Consider the following 21,062-nt stretch of genomic DNA (forward strand, 5'->3'; position numbering starts at 1 on the left):
TCTATTACAACATATTCCATTCACCCAGTTCAATGTAACAGCGATATGTTCAGGCTACATGATACTCAAATTTTCCCTATACCCATCATGAGATTGCTACAACCTAGACCTATGACTGAAAGTTTACAACGTAGGTGCACACAGGTCAAGGGAAAATTTGAGGCGACAGACAGTGACACATTCAATACAGCCTTGCACACTCTTCCATGCATCTAGCTGATCTAGGGTGTAATCATTAGTCCGACAGTTTCAAACGAGAGATTCTATTGGACAAATGTAACCCTGTTTCATTCTGTTTCATTCCGTTTAACACAGTTCACTTTCATAGCAGCCACGTTGTATTCCTTCTCACATCTATGCGCTCTCCTCCTCTCACCTTCTCCCTTCACTTGTGGACTTCAATGCACAACACATCAGCTGTATGTGACCAGGCAAAAAAAAACTTTCCAAGCCAAACCATATCAATACCGCTACACCCAGCCCACATCGTTGTCGCCATATTGGCTAAAGTAATATTATACTCAACATAGCTAATAGAACACGTTAGTAAACCCGCTACATTCATGCAGTAACATTATAGTGTACAATGAGTAAGAACTTTAGCACTTACACCGGCAGTCCCCGGTGTCAAAAAATGTGTAAAACCAAAAGCTTACCTTGACTTCAAATCAAATTAAATTATATTGGTAACAAACACATACAGTTGAAGTTGGAAGTATACATACACTTAGGTTGGAGTCATTAAAACTTGTTTTTCAACCATTCCACAAACTATAGTTTTGGCAAGTCGGTTAAAACAACTACTTTGTTTACAGACAGGTATTACAGACAGATTATTTCACTTATAATTCACTGTATCACAATTCCAGTGGGTCAGAGTTTACATACACTAAATTGACTGTGCCTTTAAACAGCTTGGAAAATTCCAGAAAATTATGGCATGGCTTTAAAAGCTTCTGAAAGGCTAATTGACATCATTTGAGTCAATTGGAGGTGTACCTGTGGATGTATGTCAAGGCCTACCAGTGCCTCAGTGCCTCTTTGCCTGACATGGGAAAATCAAAAGAAATCAGCCAAGACCTCAGAAAAAAAATTGTAGACCTCCACAAGTCTGGTTCACCCTTGGGAGCAATTTCCAAATGCCAAAAGATACCACGTTCATCTGTACAAACAATAGTACGCAAGTATAAACACCATGGGACCACACAGTCGTCATACCGCTCAGTAAGGAGACACGTTCTGTCTCCTAGAGAGACAAAGTGCGGAAAATGGTGTGAAAAGTGCAAATCAATCCCAGAACAACAGCAAAGGACCTTGTGAAGATGCTGGAGGAAACAGGTACAAAAGTATCTATATCCACAGTAAAACGGTCCTATACCGCTCAGCAAGGAAGAAGCCACTGCTCCAATACATATGAAATGAGTAAAGCAGTATTTAGCATTATTAAAGTGACTAGTGTTCCATTTTTAAAGTGACCAGTGATTCCATGTCTGGGTATATAGGGCAGCAGCCTCTAAGGTGCAGGGTTGAGTAACCGGGTGGTATCCAGCTAGTGATGGCTATTTAACAGTCTGATGGCCTTAAGATAGAAGCTGTTTTTCAGTCTCAGTCTTTTTGGCCTTCCTGTAACATCAGGTGCTGTAGGTGTCCTGGAGGGCAGGCAGTGCACCCCCGGTGATGCGTTGGGCAAAGCACACCACCCTCTGGAGAGCCCTGTGGTTGCTGGCGGTGCAGTTGCCGTACCAGGCCGTTATACTGCCTGACAAGATGCTCCCAATTATGCATCTGTAAAAATTTGTGAGGGTCTAATGGGCCAAGACAAATTTCTTCAGCCTCCTGAGATTGAAAAGGTGCTGTTGCGCCTTCTACACCACTCTTTCTGTGTGGGGGGACCCTTTCAGATTGTCCGTGATGTGTACGCCGAGGAACTTTCACCTTCTCCACTGTGTTTCCTGAAGTCCAATAAAAGCTCCTTCATTTTGATGACGTTGAGGGAGAGGTTATTTTCCTGGCACCACTCCTCCAGGGCCTTCACCTCCTCCCTGTAGGCTGTCTGGTCATTGTTGGTAATTAGGCCTACTACTGTTGTGTCGTCTGCAAACTTTATGATTGAGTTGGAGGCGTGCGTAGCAACGCAGTCATGGGTGAACAGGGAGAAAAAAGAGGGGGCTGAGCACACAACCTTGTGGGCCCCTGTGTTGAGGATCAGTGAAGTGGAGGTGTTTTTTCCTACTTTTACCACCTGGTGGCAGCCCAGGACCCAGTTGCACAGGGCGGGGTTCAGACCCAGGGTCCCAACCTTAATGATGAGCTTGGAGGGTACTATGGTATTGAAGGCTGAGCTATAGTCAATGAATAGCGATACATAGCGATTCCTCTTGTCCAGATGGGATAGAGCAGTGCGATGGCGATTGCATCGTTTGTGGATCTATTGGGCGTTATGCATATTGAAGTGAGTCTAGGGTGTCAGGAAAGGTGATATGATCCTTACCTAGCCTCTCAAAGCACTCCATGATACAGAAGTGAGTGCTACAGGGCAATAGTAATTTAGTTCAGTTACCTTTGCTTTCTTGGGAACAGGAACAATGGTTGAAAGCAATCTTGAAGCAAGTTGGGACAGCAGACTGGGATAACGAGAGATTAAATATGTCCATAAACACTCCAGCAAGCTGGTCTGCGCATGCTCTGAGTACGCAGCTAGTGATGCCGTCTAGGCCTGCAGCCTTGCTAGGGTTAACACGCTTAAAAGTCTTACTCACGTTGGCCACGGAGAACAAGAGCCCACAGTCCTTGGGAGCGATCCGCATCCGTGGCACTGTGTTATCCTCAAAGCTGGCGAAGGTGTTTAGCTTGTCCGGGAGCAAGACGTTGGAGTCCGCAACGTGGCTGGTTCTCCCTTTGTAATCCCTGATTGTCTGTAGACCATGCCAGATAGTCTTTTGTCTGAGCTGTTGAATTGCGACTCCATTTTATCTCTGTACTGAGATTTTCCCTGTTTGATCTCCTTACAGAGGGAATAACTACACTGTTTGTATTCAACCATATTCCCAGTTACCTTGCCATGGTTAAATGCGGTGGTTCGCGCTTTCAGTTTTGTGCAAATGCTACCATCTACCCACGGTTTCTGGTTTGGATAGATTTTAACAGTCCCAGTGGGAACTACATCCCCTATACACTTCTTGATGAACTCAGTCACCGTGTCTGTGTATACATCAATGTTATTTTCAGAGGCTACCCAGAACATGTTGAATAGACCTTAACATGGGTACTTCCTGTGTAATGGTGTATGCTGCAAGTCGGGAAGCAAGTTCAGGGAGTGAAAACATTTAATTAATTAAACAAACAGCGCACCGACATGATACACATACAATGATGACTGGAGTGACAAATATAGGGCAGGATAATCAAGGAGTTCAGGTGAGTGTCATAATGCACAATCACACTTAAGATGGTGACAGGTGTGGGCCATGACGAGCAGACTGGTGGCCTAGAGGACGGAGAGGGAGCACACATGACACCCTGTTTGAGTTTCTTCCTATAGGAAGGGAGGAGCAAAATGTAGTTATGAGCTGATTTGCCAAAGGGCATCCTGGAAGGGGGAGTAGCAGTGGTCGAGCATTTTAGCAGTGTGAGTTCACACCATGAGTGAGTGAGTGAGTGAGTGAGTGAGTGAGTGAGTGAGTGAGTGAGTGAGTGAGTGAGTGAGTGAGTGAGTGAGTGAGTGAGTGAGTGAGTGAGTGAGCCATGCATGAGCAAGTGACTTACTGTAAGGTGTGAATAAGGTAATTAGAACTCTAAAACTTAGGGGGTGGGGTGAGAGGGATTACTTAACCTATCCTAGGTAGAGAAGCCAGTGGAGAGAGGAGGGAGCGGGGTGACGTGAGAGAACTTGGGACAGTTGAACACCGGGCTGCGGCGTTCTGGATGAGTATGAGATAAATAAAATACACATTTATGGACAAACTATCAATCAAATGTTCACCACTCTGTCTATTCTGGTTGGATAGTGGTGAGAAAATTAAGTGTGTCAGTTCATGTTGTAGGCTTTGATAGTGCTGGCCACGCAGTGCAGGATATGTTACCTGTGGACTCTGTGGTTAGCACAGCAGGTTTAGTGTAAGGCAGGATGGGGCAGCTAAGGGGAGAGATCCACTCTGTGATGGAGCTGTAAGGACGGACAGAGGACACCAGACCCGAGTTGCTGATGCTTCTCCTCCACTTGCCTGGGGAGAAGAGCACATGGAGGTTAGATTGAAATACTTAGACTGACAAATAAGAACACACACACATACACTCTGAGCACATTTTCAATTGACTGAGCACAACAAACCAATTAAGTCACTTGTTCACTGCACCAAATCACCCTTTTCAAGTATTCTGCAAAATGCATATTCATAATACTTTTGACATGTTTTAATCTTAGTGTCTAGTTTTTTTTATTATATATTTTTACATCATAAATGTATCAATTGACATCAATTTATGTTGGGAGGTCAAATCATACATGGATGTGGCTGTAAATACTACATTATCATCCTTTATGTTCCATAGGACAAAGTGAATATAGTCACTCTATGTGCAACTATTTGGAATTACAGTGTACTGCACAATGCACATCTGAAAAACCTGGATTGTATAATATTTTACTCATCAAAACATAAAACTGATACATTTTGTCAAGTAGAGAGAAGTGATACAGTATCAGTTGACAATCATATAGAAAAGGTGATTTTGTACAATGTTGCATAGGGCACCACTGTGCTTCTAAAATATGTTTTTTTCTGTAGTCTACTGCTTTACAATACCCACACAATTCACCATTTATGATGGTTTATTCTATGAATGTACTGTGTGAGGATAGTGGAACTCTTAAGACTGACATATTTAATAAAACATTTTAAAATAATCTAGTTATAGCCAAATGCTTTATGGAAAATGATATTTTCCATCTACTATTCCTCTTTACTTAAAAAATTACCGTTTAAAAAAATTATATTAAATGTTTTACTATTGATTTAAATGTTAAAGTAAACAGTGAGTCTATCATTATCTGATGTATTGGTGGTTAAACAAAATGTTGTCAAGGTACTGTATTTCACATAGTGTTGTTCAACTCCAATGAAAGCTCAATCAAAGATTATGAATATACATGCAAGACAGGGGTCATTACAGGTGTTATCGGTTTTGAGTTTTGTACAAAGAGATTTGAAAATATCTGAAAATTGTGCTAAAGTGATTGAAAAACACTATTTCAGATTGTAAAAACTATTGTGTAAAATCTCTGCATGGAGAGGGAGGGCTTTAACAACCAGATGAGCTTTGCAGCTGCAGCTTGTTGGTTCATGGATATTTAGGGGGAATAATTAGGGATTGAACCATGTAAAATCCACAGCAGAAAAACTAAATGTACTCCCTTCAACATCCCTAGTGTACTGGCTGGAACACATAGTGATTAATAGATATGAAAATGTGTGGAGGCTCTGTGTGCACATACAGCAAACTGAGTTTATTCCCAGCCGCGTTTGAAATGATACCCTTTTCCCTATATAGTACACTGTTTTTGAGCATAATGAAGTAGACTGTATAGGGAATAAGGTGCCATTTCCTACGCAACCCCAGTTATTGGTAAGCAGCAAGGCACCTGACAGGGAGAGAGAGAGCAGTGCATTAGCATTTAGTGTACTTCACACACAATTAGCCTTACCACTACTGGGTAAAATTAGCAATTCGCTTTTGTCTTCTTGGGGTCCAAACCAGATTAAGGCAAATATTTTTTCACACAACACATTATTACACCACTACTCTACAACTACATATCTACAATACAAAATGTATAATACCACAATACAACAATGTTACAAAATTACAATGTATGTGTGTGTGTAGCGTGCGTGCGTGTGGGAGTGTGTGTTGCGTATGCATGTGCGTGTCTTTTCACAGCCCACGTTATCCGTTTTTAAAATCAGATTTTACTACTCACTTGTGTTACTTGATGTGGAATAGAGTTCCATGTAGTCATGGCACTATGTTGTAGGGTAGGCATGGGTGTCTGAGCTGTGTGCTAGTTGATTGAACAGACAGCTCCTTGCTTTCAACATTAGTAGTGATGCAATCAATCTCTGCTCTACTTTGATCCTGGAGAGATTGACATGCATGTTATTTATGTTAGCTCTTCGTGTACACTGAAGGCCCACCCGTGCTGCTCTGGTCTGGGCCAACTGTAATTTGCCTATGTCACTCTTTGTGGAACTTGACCATATGACTGGGCAGTTGTCCAGGTGCGATAAAATTAGGGCCTGTAGGACTTGTTTTGTTGATAGCAATGTCAATAAAGCAGAGTAAGGCTTTATTATAGACCTCTCTGCCATTTTAACTACTGTTGCATCAATATGTTCTGACCATGACAGTTCAACTAGCTCATACAATGTTTTTTAAATAATATATGCCATTTAGCAGACGCTTTTATCCAAAGCGACTTACAGTCATGTGTGCATACATTCTACGTATGGGTGGTCCCGGGGATCGAACCCACTACCCTGGCGTTACAAGCGCCATGCTCTACCAACTGAGCTACAGAAGGGTAGCTCAGTTGGTAGAGCTTACCCAGTATGTAGCTTACCCATTCTAAAACTGACTGTAGCTCTTTGTTAAGTGGTGCAGTGATTACACTTGCTGTGGTATTTGATGTGTATAATGTTGAGTCATCAGCATACATGGACAAAAATACTTTACTCAGTGCCAGTGGCAGGTCTTTAGTGAAAAAAGGGGCATAAGCAGCTGCTCTGGGGTATGCCCTACCTGGTCTATGTTGGAGTGGCTTCCAATAAAGAACACCCTCTGTGTTTCGTTAGACAGGTAATTCTCAATCCACGATATAGCAGAGGATATAAAGCCATAACACAGATTCTTTCAGCAGCAGACTATGATCGATAATGTCAAAAGCTGAACTGAAGTCTAATAACTCACAGCTACCGATATGAACAACAGTTAACTGAGACCAGAGGAACAAAGCTGTATTCATGACGTACGGACAGAGAGCCAACCTTTCCTGAATCCATCCTTTGAAAGCATAGAGAAGGACTTTGAACATACACCCCTTTGGAGACACACTGCAGAGGTGACTGGACAGAGCCACACCAACTAACTGATAGAGAATGTATTGATCCCAAACAATCTTCAAAATAACAAGATTAAACTACACACACTGTAGTAAAGCACACGTGCTGTCTGATGCAGTATTAGCGAACCACACTGTTTCAGTAGCAGGTAGATTGAAGAATTTTTCAATCGCTTTGGTGCTATTTTCACAAGTATGTGTTGAATTTTCAAAATTCTTAGTAATAAACCTCAAACTGTTAACACTTGTAATGCAGCAAGTCTAATATTCAAAATGTTTTTATTGTGCATTCATTTGGTTTGGAGACATCTTTCACCATACAACCATTGATCCAAAATAAAGCAGAACCCCTCGACAACATTCCGCTGCGTGCGAAATTCAGCGTGTGAAATTCAAATTTCATTTTAGAAATATGTAACTTTCCAACATAAACAAGTCCAATGCAGCAAATGAAAGATAAACATTGTGTTAATCTACCCATCATGTCTGATTTACAAAATGCTTTACAGCGAAAGCACAAAATATGATTATGTTAGGTCATAGCCAAGTCAAAAAAACACAGCCATATTTCCAGCCAAAGATAGGAGTCACAAAAAGCAGAAATATAGATAAAATTAATCACTAGCCTTTGATGATCTTCATCAGATGACACTCATAGGACATCATTTTACGCAATACATGTATGTTTTGTACGATAATGTGCATATTTATATCCAAAAATCTCAGTTTACATTGGCGCCTTACGTGCAGTAATGTTTTGATTCCAAAACATCTGGTGATTTTGCAGAGATACTCATAATAAACATTGATAAAATGTACAACTGTTATTCACTGAATTAAAGTGACTTCTCCTTAATGCAACCGCTGTGTCAGATTTTTTTAAAACTTTACGGAAAAAACATAATCTGAGAACGGCGCTCAGAGCCCAATCCAGCCAGAGAAATATCCTCCATTTTGGAGTCAATAGAAGTTAGAAATAACACTATAAATATTCACTTACCTTTGATGATCTTCATCAGAAGGCACTCCCAGGAATCTCAGTTCGACAATAAATGACTGATTTGTTCCATAAAGTCCATCATTTATGTCCAAATAGCCACTTGTTGTTAGCGTGTTCAGCCCAGTAATCCATCTTCATGAGGCGCGAGCACTTTGTCCAGACAAAAACTCGAAAAGTTCCATTACAGGTCGTAGTAACAAGTCAAACGATGTATAGAATCAATCTTTAGGATGTTTTTAACATAAAACATCAATAAGCTTCCAACCGGAGAATTCCTATGTCTGAAGAAAAGCACTGGAACAAGAGGTAACTCTGTCGGGAGCGTGAGTCACGAGCCTGAGACACTCTGCCAGGCCACTGACTCAAACAGGTCTCATGAGCCCCCCTTTATAGTAGAATCCTCAAACCAGTTTCTAAAGATGGTTGACATCTAGTGGAAGCCGTAGGAAGTGCAACTTGACACCATAGACACTGTTTTCGGTAGGCCAAGCTTTGAAAAACTACAAACCTCAGATATCCCACTTTCTGGTTGGATTTTTCTCAGGTTTTCATCTGCCATATGAGTTCTGTTATACTCAGACATCATTCAAACAGTTTTAGAAACTTCAGAGTGTTTCCTATCCAATACTAATAATAATATGCATATATTAGCATCAGGGACAGAGTCGGAGGCAGTTCACTCGGCGGCACGCTATTCATCCAAAAGTGAAAATGCTGCCCCCTATCCCAAAAAGGTTTTAACCACCTAACTGAGGAACTCAATTTAACCTTGTGCAATGCCCTAGATGCAGTTGCACCCCTAAAACCTAAAAACATTTGTCATAAGAAACTAGCTCCCTGGTATACAGAAATACCCGAGCTCTGAAGCAAGCTTCCAGAAAATTGGAACGGAAATTACGCCACACAAAACTATAAGTCTTCCGACTAGCTTGGAAGACAGTACCGTGCAGTATCGAAGAGCCCTCACTGCTGCTGGATCATCCTATTTTTCCAACTTAATTGAGGAAAATAAGAACAATCCAAAATGTATTTTTGATACTGTCGCAAAGATAACTAAAAAGCAGCATTCCCCAGGTGAGGATGGCTTTCACTTCAGCAGTAATAAATTCATGAACTTCTTTGAGGAAAAGATCATGATCATTAGAAAGCAAATTACGGATTCCTCTTTAAATCTGCGTATTCCTCCAAAGCTCAGTTGTCCTGAGTCTGCACAACTCTGCCAGGACCTGGGATCAAGAGAGACACTCAAGTGTTTTAGTACTGAGACACTCAAGTGTTTTAGTCCTATATCTCTTGACACAATGATGAAAATAATCATGGCCTCTAAACCTTCAAGCTGCATACTGGGCCCTATTCCAACTAAAGAACTGAAAGAGCTGCTTCCTGTGCTTGGCCCTCCTATGTTGAACATAATAAACGTCTCTATATCCACCGGATGTGTACCAAACTCACTAAACGTGGCAGTAATAAAGCCTCTCTTGAAAAAGCCAAACCTTGACCCAGAAAATATTTAAAAACTATTGCCTATATCGAATCTTCCATTCCTCTCAAAAACTGTTGAAAAAGCTGTTGCGCAACAACTCACTGCCTTCCTGAAGACAAACAATGTCTATGAAATGCTTCAGCCTGGTTTTAGACCCCATCATAGCACTGAGACTGCACTTGTGAAGGTGGTAACTTACCTTTTAATGGCGTCAGACCAAGGCTCTGCATCTGTCCTCGTGCTCCTAGACCTTAGTGCTGCTTTTGATACCATCGATCACAACATTCTTTTGGAGAGATTGGAAACCCAAACTGGTCTAGACGGACAAGTTCTGGCCTGGTTTAGATCTTATCTGTCGGAATGATATCAGTTTGTCCTCTGACAAATCAACTGTAAATTTCGGTGTTCCTCAAGGTTCCGTTTTAGGACCACTATTGTTTTCGCTATATATTTTACCTCTTGGGGATGTCATTCGAAAACATAATGTTAACTTTCACTGCTATGCAGATGACACACAGCTGTACATTTCAATAAAACATGGTGAAGCCCCAAAATTGCCCTCGCTAGAAGCCTGTGTTTCAGACATAAGGAAGTGGATGGCTGAAAACCTTCTACTTTTAAACTCGGACAAAACAGAGATGCTTGTTCTAGGTCCCAAGAAACAAAGAGATCTTCTGTTGAATCTGACAATTAATCTTGATGGTTGTACAGTCGTCTCAAATAAAACTGTGAAGGACCTCAGCGTTACTCTGGACCCTGATCTCTCTTTTGACAAACATATCAAGACTGTTTCAAGGACAGCTTTTGTCCATCAATGTAACATTACAGAAATCAGAAACTTTCTGTCCAAAGATGATGCAAAAAAATTAATCCATGCTTTTTTTTACTTAAAGGTTAGACTACTGCAATGCTCTACTTTCCGGCTACCCGGATAAAGCACTAAATAAACTTCAGTTAGTGTGAAATACGGCTGCTAGAATCCTGACTAGAACCAACCAATTTGATCATATTACTCCATTGCTAGCCTCCCTCTACACTGGCTTCCTGTTAAGGCAAGGGCTGATTTCAACCTACAAAGCATTACATGCTCTTGCTCCTACCTATATTTCTGATTTGGTCCTGCCGTACATACCTACACGTACGCTACGGTCACAAGTCGCAGGCCTCTTAATTGTCCCTACAATTTATAAGCAAACAGCTGGAGCCAGGGCTTTCTCTAGGAGGGACAGCATGAAACTTGAGTGGGTTGAGTCCCTGACGTGATCTTCCTGTCTGCGTTGGCGTCCCCCCTTGGGTTGTGCCGTGGCGGAGGTCTTTGTGGGCTATACTCGGCCTTGTCTCAGGATGGTAAGTTGGTGGTTGAAGATATCAAATCAAATCAAATCAAATCCAATTTTATTTGTCACATACACATGGTTAGCAGATGTTAATGCGAGTGTAGCGAAATGCTTGTGCTTCTAGTTCCGACAATGCAGTGATAACCAACAAGTAATCTAACTAACAATTCCAAAACTACTGTCTTATACACAGTGTAAGGGGATAAGGAACATGTACATAAGGATATATGAATGAGTGATGGTACAGAGCAGCATACAGTAGATGGTATCGAGTACAGTATATACATATGAGATGAGTGTGTAGACAAAGTAAACAAAGTGGCATAGTTAAAGTGGCTAGTGATACATGTGTTACATAAGGATGCAGTCGATGTTGTAGAGTACAGTATATACATGTCATGTTTGTCATTTATTATCATGTCTTGTCCCTGTGCTCCCCATTCTATTCGTTTCCCTCTGCTGGTCTTATTTGGTTCTTTCCCTCCTTCTATCCCTCTCTCTCCCCCTCCCTCTCTCACTCTCTCGCTCTCTCTCTTCTCTCTATCGTTCCGTTCCTGCTCCCAGCTGTTCCTATTCCCCTAATCATCATTTAGTCTTCCCACACCTGTTCCCGATCCTTTCCCCTGATTAGAGTCCCTATTTATTCCTTTGTGTTCCGTTCCTGTCCCGTCGGTTCCTTGTTTAGTATTCACCATGCTGTGATTGCGTATCGCCCTGTCCTGTCGTGTTTTTGCTGTGATTGTGTATCGCCCTGTCCTGTCGTGTTTTTTGCCTTCATCAGATGCTGCGTGTGAGCAGGTGTCTCTGTCAACTACGGCCTGCGCCTACCCGAAGCGACCTGCAGTCTGTGGCCGCTTCTCTTGTTATTCCCCTCTACAGACTAGAGGATTTCTGTTATTCCCTGTTTGGACTTGAATAAACTCTGTTTCTGTTAAGTCGCTTTTGGGTCCTCTTTCACCTGCATGACAGAAGGAACCGACCAAGGAATGGACCCAGCGACTTCAGACGCTCGTTACACTGCCGTCAAGATCCAAGGAGCCATGCTCGGCAGACACGAGCAGGAGTTGTCTGCTGCTCGCCATGCCGTGGAGAACCTGGCCGCTCAGGTTTCCGACCTCTCTGGACAGTTCCAGAGTCTACGTCTCGTGCCACCTGTTACTTCCTGGCCTGCCGAGCCTCCAGAACCTAGGGTTAATAACCCACCTTGCTACTCCGGGCAGCCCACTGAGTGCCGCTCCTTTCTCACGCAGTGTGAGATTGTGTTCTCTCTCCAACCCAACACATACTCTAGAGAGAGCTCGGGTTGCTTACGTCATTTCACTCCTTACTGGCCGGGCTCGAGAATGGGGCACAGCTATCTGGGAGGCAAGGGCTGATTGCTCTAACAAGTTCCAGAACTTTAAAGAGGAGATGATTCGGGTTTTTGACCGTTCAGTTTTTGGTAGGGAGGCTTCTAGGGCCCTGGCTTCCTTATGCCAAGGTGAACGGTCCATAACGGATTATTCTATTGAGTTTCGCACTCTTGCTGCCTCTAGTGAGTGGAACGAGCCGGCGCTGCTCGCTCGTTTTCTGGAGGGACTCCACGCAGTGGTTAAGGATGAGATTCTCTCCCGGGAGGTTCCTTCAGATGTGGACTCTTTGATTGCTCTCGCCATCCGCATAGAACGACGGGTAGATCTTCGTCACCGGGCTCGTGGAAGAGAGCTCGCATCAACGGTGTTTCCCTGCTCCGCATCACAACCATCTCCCTCCTCTGGCTTTGAGACTGAGCCCATGCAGCTGGGAGGGATTCGCATCTCGACTAAGGAGAGGGAACGGAGGATCACCAACCGCCTGTGCCTCTATTGCGGAGTTGCTGGACATTTTGTTAATTCATGTCCAGTAAGAGGCCAGAGCCCATCAGTAAGCGGAGGGCTACTGGTGAGCGCTACTACTCAGGTCTCTTCATCTAGATCTTGTACTACTATGTCGGTCCATCTACGCTGGACCGGTTCGGGTGCTACATGCAGTGCCTTGATTGACTCTGGGGCTGAGGGTTGTTTCATGGACGAAGCATGGGTTTGGAAACATAACATTCCTTTCAGACCGTTAGACAAGCCTACGCCCATGTTTGCCTTAGATGGTAGTCATCTTCCCAGTATCAAATTTGAGACACTACCTTTAACTCTCACAGTATCTGGTAACCACAGTGAGACTATTTATTTTTTGATTTTCCGTTCACCGTTTACACCTGTTGTTTTGGGTCATCCCTGGCTAGTATGTCATAATCCTTCTATTAATTGGTCTAGTAATTCTATCCTATCCTGGAACGTTTCTTGTCATGTGAAGTGTTTAATGTCTGCCATCCCTCCCGTTTCTTCTGTCCCTACTTCTCAGGAGGAACCTGGCGATTTGACAGGAGTGCCGGAGGAATATCATGATCTGCGCACGGTCTTCAGTCGGTCCCGAGCCAACTCCCTTCCTCCTCACCGGTCGTATGATTGTAGTATTGATCTCCTTCCGGGGACCACTCCTCCTCGAGGTAGACTATACTCTCTGTCGGCTCCCGAACGTAAGGCTCTCGAGGATTATTTGTCTGTGTCTCTTGACGCCGGTACCATAGTGCCTTCTTCTTCTCCGGCCGGGGCGGGGTTCTTTTTTGTTAAGAAGAAGGACGGTACTCTGCGCCCCTGCGTGGATTATCGAGGGCTGAATGACATAACGGTTAAGAATCGTTATCCGCTTCCCCTTATGTCATCAGTCTTCGAGATTCTGCAGGGAGCCAGGTGCTTTACTAAGTTGGACCTTCGTAACGCTTACCATCTCGTGCGCATCAGAGAGGGGGACGAGTGGAAAACGGCGTTTAACACTCCGTTAGGGCATTTTGAGTACCGGGTTCTGCCGTTCGGTCTCGCCAATGCGCCAGCTGTTTTTCAGGCATTAGTTAATGATGTTCTGAGAGACATGCTGAACATCTTTGTTTTTGTCTATCTTGACGATATCCTGATTTTTTCTCCGTCACTCGAGATTCATGTTCAGCACGTTCGACGTGTTCTACAGCGCCTTTTAGAGAATTGTCTCTACGTAAAGGCTGAGAAGTGCTCTTTTCATGTCTCCTCCGTTACTTTTCTCGGTTCCGTTATTTCCGCTGAAGGCATTCAGATGGATTCCGCTAAGGTCCAAGCTGTCAGTGATTGGCCCGTTCCAAGGTCACGTGTCGAGTTGCAGCGCTTTTTAGGTTTCGCTAATTTCTATCGGCGTTTCATTCGTAATTTCGGTCAAGTTGCTGCTCCTCTCACAGCTCTTACTTCTGTCAAGACGTGTTTTAAGTGGTCCGGTTCCGCCCAGGGAGCTTTTGATCTTCTAAAAGAACGTTTTACGTCCGCTCCTATCCTCGTTACTCCTGACGTCACTAGACAATTCATTGTCGAGGTTGACGCTTCAGAGGTAGGCGTGGGAGCCATTCTATCCCAGCGCTTCCAGTCTGACGATAAGGTTCATCCTTGCGCTTATTTTTCTCATCGCCTGTCGCCATCTGAGCGCAACTATGATGTGGGTAACCGTGAACTGCTCGCCATCCGCTTAGCCCTAGGCGAATGGCGACAGTGGTTGGAGGGGGCGACCGTTCCTTTTGTCGTTTGGACAGACCATAAGAACCTTGAGTACATCCGTTCTGCCAAACGACTTAATGCCCGTCAAGCTCGTTGGGCGTTGTTTTTCGCTCGTTTCGAGTTTGTGATTTCTTACCGTCCGGGTAGCAAGAACACCAAGCCTGATGCCTTATCCCGTCTGTTTAGTTCTTCTGTGGCTTCTACTGATCCCGAGGGGATTCTTCCTTATGGGCGTGTTGTCGGGTTAACAGTCTGGGGAATTGAAAGACAGGTTAAGCAAGCACTCACGCACACTGCGTCGCCGCGCTTGTCCTAGTAACCTCCTTTTCGTTCCTGTTTCCACTCGTCTGGCTGTTCTTCAGTGGGCTCACTCTGCCAAGTTAGCTGGTCATCCCGGTGTTCGAGGCACTCTTGCGTCTATTCGCCAGCGCTTTTGGTGGCCGACTCAGGAGCGTGACACGCGCCGTTTCGTGGCTGCTTGTTCGGACTGCGCGCAGACTAAGTCGGGTAACTCTCCTCCTGCCGGTCGTCTCAGACCGCTCCCCATTCCTTCTCGACCATGGTCTCACAGCGCCTTAGACTTCATTACCGGTCTGCCTTTGTCTGCGGGGAAGACTGTGAGAGCCGCCAATAAACGCAGGATTAAGAGTCCAAGGTATTGTTGCGGCCAGAGAGTGTGGCTTTCCACTCGCAACCTTCCTCTTACGACAGCTTCTCGTAAGTTGACTCCGCGGTTCATTGGTCCGTTCCGTGTCTCCCAGGTCGTCAATCCTGTCGCTGTGCGACTGCTTCTTCCGCGACATCTTCGTCGCGTCCATCCTGTCTTCCATGTCTCCTGTGTTAAGCCCTTTCTTCGCACCCCGTTCGTCTTCCCTCCCCCTCCCGTCCTTGTCGAGAGCGCACCTATTTACAAGGTACATAAGATCATGGACATGCGTTCTCGGGGACGGGGTCTCCAATACTTAGTGGATTGGGAGGGTTACGGTCCTGAGGAGAGGAGTTGGGTTCCGTCTCGGGACGTGCTGGACCGTTCACTCATCGATGATTTCCTCCGTTGCCGCCAGGATTCCTCCTCGAGTGCGCCAGGAGGCGCTCGGTGAGTGGGGGGTACTGTCATGTTTGTCATTTATTATCATGTCTTGTCCCTGTGCTCCCCATTCTATTCGTTTCCCTCTGCTGGTCTTATTTGGTTCTTTCCCTCCTTCTATCCCTCTCTCTCCCCTCCCTCTCTCACTCTCTCGCTCTCTCTTCTCTCTATCGTTCCGTTCCTGCTCCCAGCTGTTCCTATTCCCCTAATCATCATTTAGTCTTCCCACACCTGTTCCCGATCCTTTCCCCTGATTAGAGTCCCTATTTATTCCTTTGTGTTCCGTTCCTGTCCCGTCGGTTCCTTGTTTAGTATTCACCATGCTGTGATTGCGTATCGCCCTGTCCTGTCGTGTTTTTGCTGTGATTGTGTATCGCCCTGTCCTGTCGGGTTTTTTGCCTTCATCAGATGCTGCGTGTGAGCAGGTGTCTCTGTCAACTACGGCCTGCGCCTACCCGAAGCGACCTGCAGTCTGTGGCCGCTTCTCTTGTTATTCCCCTCTACAGACTAGAGGATTTCTGTTATTCCCTGTTTGGACTTGAATAAACTCTGTTTCTGTTAAGTCGCTTTTGGGTCCTCTTTCACCTGCATGACATATACATATGCATATGAGATGAATAATGTAGGGTAAGTAACATTATATAAGGTAGCATTGTTTAAAGTGGCTAGTGATATATTTACATCATTTCCCATCAATTTCCATTATTAAAATGGCTGGAGTTGGGTCAGTGTCAATGACAGTGTGTTGGCAGCAGCCACTCAATGTTAGTGGTGGCTATTTAACAGTCTGATGGCCTTGAGATAGAAGCTGTTTTTCAGTCTCTCGGTCCCAGCTTTGATGCACCTGTACTGACCTCGCCTTCTGGATGATAGCGGGGTGAACAGGCAGTGGTTCGGGTGGTTGATGTCCTTGATGATCTTTATGGCCTTCCTGTAACAACGGGTGGTGTAGGTGTCCTGGAGGGCAGGTAGTTTGCCCCCGGTGATGCGTTGTGCAGTCCTCACTACCCTCTGGAGAGCCTTACGGTTGAGGGCGGAGCAGTTGCCGTACCAGGCGGTGATACAGCCCGCCAGGATGCTCTCGATTGTGCATCTGTAGAAGTTTGTGAGTGCTTTTGGTGACAAGCCGAATTTCTTCAGCCTCCTGAGGTTGAATAGGCGCTGCTGCGCCTTCTTCACGACGCTGTCAGTGTGAGTGGACCAATTCAGTTTGTCTGTGATGTGTATGCCGAGGAACTTAAAACTAGCTACCCTCTCCACTACTGTTCCATCGATGTGGATAGGGGGGGTGTTCCCTCTGCTGTTTCCTGAAGTCCACAATCATCTCCTTAGTTTTGTTGACGTTGAGTGTGAGGTTATTTTCCTGACACCACACTCCAAGGGCCCTCACCTCACCTATCCCTCTAGTGGTGTGGGGGCTGTGCTTTGGCAAAGTGGGTGGGGTTATATCCTTCCTGTTTGGTCCTGTCCGGGGGTATCATCTGATGGAGCCACAGTGTCTGCTAACCCCTCCTGTCTCAGCCTCCAGTATTTATGCTGCAGTATTTGTCGGGGGGGCTATGGTCAGTTTGTTATTTCTGGAGTACTTCTCCTGTCTTATCCGGTGTCCTGTGTGAATTTAAGTATGCTCTCTCTAATTCTCTCTTTCTTTCTTTCTCTCTGAGGACCTGAGCCCTAGGACCATGCCTCAGATCTACTTGGCATGATGACTCCTTGCTGTCCCCATTCCACCTGGCCGTGCTGCTGCTCCAGTTTCAACTGTTCTGCCTGCGGCTATGGAACCCTGACCTGTTTACCGGACGTGCTACCTGCCCCAGACCTGCTGTTTTCAACTCTCTAGAGACAGCAGGAGCAGTAGAGATACTCTTAATGATGAAAAGCCAACTGACATTTACTCCTGAGGTGCTGACTTGCTGCACCCTCGACAACTACTGTGATTATTATTTTAACATCTTGGCCATGTTCTGTTATAATCTCCACCCGGCACAGCCAGAAGGGGACTGGCCACCCCTCATAGCCTGGATCCTCTCTAGGTTTCTTCCTAGGTTTTGGCCTTTCTAGGGAGTTTTTCCTAGCCACCGTGCTTCTACACCTGCATTGCTTGTTGTTTGGGGTTGTAGGCTGGGTTTCTGTACAGCACTTTGAGATATCAGCTGATGTAAGAAGGGCTATATAAATACATTTGATTTTATTTAAATAAAGGTGTGTCACGTTCTGACCTTTATTTCCTTTGTTTTGTCGTTATTTAGTATGGTCAGGGCGTGAGTTGGGGTGGGCAGTCTGTGTTTCTTATTCTATGATTTGGGGATTTCTATGTTACGGCCTAATTTGGTTCTCAATCAGAGGCAGGTGTCGTCAGTTGTCTACGATTGAGAATCATACTTAGGTATTCTGGGTTTCACTGTTTGTTTGTGGGTGATTGTCTATGTTAGTTGCTTGTGTCAGCACAGTTCTTATGATAGCTTCACGGTCGTTATTTGTTTGTTGTTTTTGTACAGTTTACTTCGTGTTTTTTGTCATCTATTAAATGATGCATTCCCACCACGCTGCGCTTTGGTCCGCTTCTTACGACGATCGTGACAAGGTGAAATAAATAAATAAAAACCAGTCACTACAAAGATACAGAAGTCCTTCCTAACTCAGTTGCCGGAGAGGAAGGAAGCCACTCATGAGGCCAATGGTAAAACAGTTACAGTCTAATGGTTGTGATAGGAGAAAACTGAGGATGGGTCGACAACTCCACAACACTAACCTAATTGACAGAGTGAAAAGAAAGTTGCACAGAATAAAAAATTCAAAGACATGCAACAAGGCACTAAAGTAATACTACAAAAAATGTAGCAAAGCAATTAACTTGTTTTTATACAAAGTGTTATGTTTGTGGCAAATCCAATAACACTACATTACTGAGTACCACTCTCCTTAAGCATAGTGGTGGCTGCATCATGTTATAGGTATGCTTGTAATAGTTAAGGACTGGGGAGGATAAAAAAATAAATGGAACCGAGCTAAGCACAGGCAAAATTCGTAGAGGAAAACATGGTTCAGTCTACTTTCTACCGGACACTGGAAGATGAATTCACCTTTTGTCACGACTTCCCGCCGAAGTCGGCTCCTCTCCTTGTTCGGGCAGCGTTCGGTGATCGACGTCACCGGCTTTCTTGCCATCCCCGCTCCATTTTTCATATATCCAATTGTCTTGTCTTCATACACACCTGGTTTTCAATCTCCCATTCAATCTACTTGTATTTAACACTCACTCTTTTTCCCATCATGTCTTGTGTGTAATTGTTTTCATGTCAAGTGATGTTCGTTAAGTGCTTTACTTTATTGTTACGTTTTTGAGTGCATTTGTTTTGTTGTGCTCCCGGTTTGGAACTATAATAAAGTGTGCTTTATTTAATCATACTCTGCTCTCCTGCACCTGACTTCGCCTTCATACACAACCTGGCACCTTTCAGCAGAACAATAACCTAAAAGGCCAAATCTACACTGGAGTTGCTAACCTAGAAGATAGTGAATGTTTGGCCGAGTTACAGTTTTGACTTAAATCTACTTGACAATCTATGACAAGACCTGAAAATGGTTGTCGAGCAATGATCAACCACTAACTTGTCAGAGCTTGAATAATTTTTAAACGTTTTATTGGAAAATGTTGCACAATCCAGATGTGGAAAGCTCTTAGAGACGTACCCAGAAAGATTCACAGCCGTAATCGCTGCCAAAGATGCTTCTGCAAAGTATTGACTCAGGGGTGTAAAGACATATTTAAATCAGATATTTCAGTATTTCATTTTCAATAAATTAACAAAAATGTCTAAAATCATGTTTTCACGTTGTCATTATGGGGAATTGTGTGTAGATGGGTGAGAAATATAATAAATAAATATATATTTAATCTATTTTGAATTCAGGCTGTAACACAACAAAATGTGGATTAAATCAAGGGGTATTTATTATTTCTGAAGGCCCTGTAAGTCTCTGATATCCCTGTCCCTGCTGTATGTACATGTTTTAATAATAAATTAAATCTATCTATCCTCTCTTTCTTGAGGTAATCACAGGTCAAACAGCCATGAGACAGATGTGCATGTGTCCAGACAGGTAAAGAGGAGTGAGACAAGTGTATTGTGCAGTCAGACAGATAAAAGGCAGTCTCAGGTATGCTACCTTGCTCCAGTCTGTGGCACAGGGACCTCTTGGCCACCTCCACTTCAGGGCCTGGGTGGTCCAGCACCTGCCTGCTCCACTGGAGGGGACTAAGGAAACACTCGCCCCGTAGCCTGGCCTTAGGACACACATATAGCCTGGAACAGAGGACGATGAATGAATCGTGTGTTAAAATAAATAGAGAAGACAGCCCAGGGCATAGTGTTAGAGGAGACAAGGAAACAACCACAACACTGTTCTGTAACTGGGTATGTGTTCATGCAGAAAGTGTTTGTGTATTCATGTCCACTTCGACCTGGTAAGAGAGATTTTCTGATATCTTTTCTGCATAGAAATATAGGCATTTTAATACCTTGAAAGGTTGTGGGTGTCGATAAAACCAGTGGGATAAAGAGCACACCTAAAAGTATTAAAGGTCCCATCTGTGACACTTACAGCCTTTATTGATCATTCAGACAACTGATATTTTTTTGTAGAGGGGGGGTAGATCAGCTTTAATATTGCGGATAGATTGTGGATTCCATCAATGTAATTGTCTGCACCATTTCCAATCACCCATATATTTTTTTGTAAATATATATATATATTTTTTTGTTTGTTGTTGTTGTAAATATATATATATATTGTAAATATATATGTATATTTATATATATACACAGTACCAGTCAAAAGTTGACAAACCTACTCATTCAAGGGCTTTTCTTTATTATAACTATTTTCTACATAGAATGATAGTGTAGACATCAAAACTATGAAATAACACATGAGAAATCATTTACTAACCAAAAGTGTTAAACAAATCAAATATATTTCATATTTGAGATTCTTCAAAGTATCCACCCTTTGCCTTGATGACAGCTTTGCACACTCTTGGCATCCTCTCAACCAACTTCACCTGGAATGCTTTTCCAACAGTCTTGAAGGAATTCCCACATATGCTGCTTTTCCTTCACTCTGCGGTCCAACCCAAACCATCTTAATTGGGTTGAAGTCGGGTGATTGTGGAGGTCAGGTAATCTGATGCAGCACTCCATCACTCTCCTTCTTGTTCAAATAGCCCTTACACAGCCTGTAGGTGTGTTTTGTCATTGTCCTGTTGAAAAACAAATGTCTCACTAAGCGTAATCCAGATGGTTTGGCGTATTGCTGCAGAATGCTGTGGTAGCCATGCTCGTTAAGTGTGCCTTGAATTCTAAATAAATCACTGCCAGTGTCACCAGCAAAGTACTCCCACACTTCCTCCTCCATGCTTTATGGTGGGAACCACACATGCAGAGA

The 21,062-nt window shown here is 43.9% G+C and overlaps 1 protein-coding gene across 1 annotated transcript in view; it reads right to left on the reverse strand.

Moving 5' to 3' along the window:
- The window catches only part of LOC124042849 (SLAIN motif-containing protein 1-like), a 38,816-nt gene that overhangs the window by 9,283 nt on the left and 8,471 nt on the right, over positions 1-21,062 (reverse strand). The window contains exons 2-3 of the mRNA XM_046360977.1: positions 19,785-19,921; positions 4,083-4,223 (exon numbers count right to left, since the gene is read on the reverse strand). Coding sequence (XP_046216933.1) covers positions 4,083-4,223; positions 19,785-19,921 — 278 coding nt within the window. The remainder of the gene's footprint in view (positions 1-4,082; positions 4,224-19,784; positions 19,922-21,062) is intronic.

The sequence above is a fragment of the Oncorhynchus gorbuscha genome, linkage group LG09, assembly GCF_021184085.1.
Source record: "Oncorhynchus gorbuscha isolate QuinsamMale2020 ecotype Even-year linkage group LG09, OgorEven_v1.0, whole genome shotgun sequence".
NCBI lineage: Eukaryota > Metazoa > Chordata > Actinopteri > Salmoniformes > Salmonidae > Oncorhynchus > Oncorhynchus gorbuscha.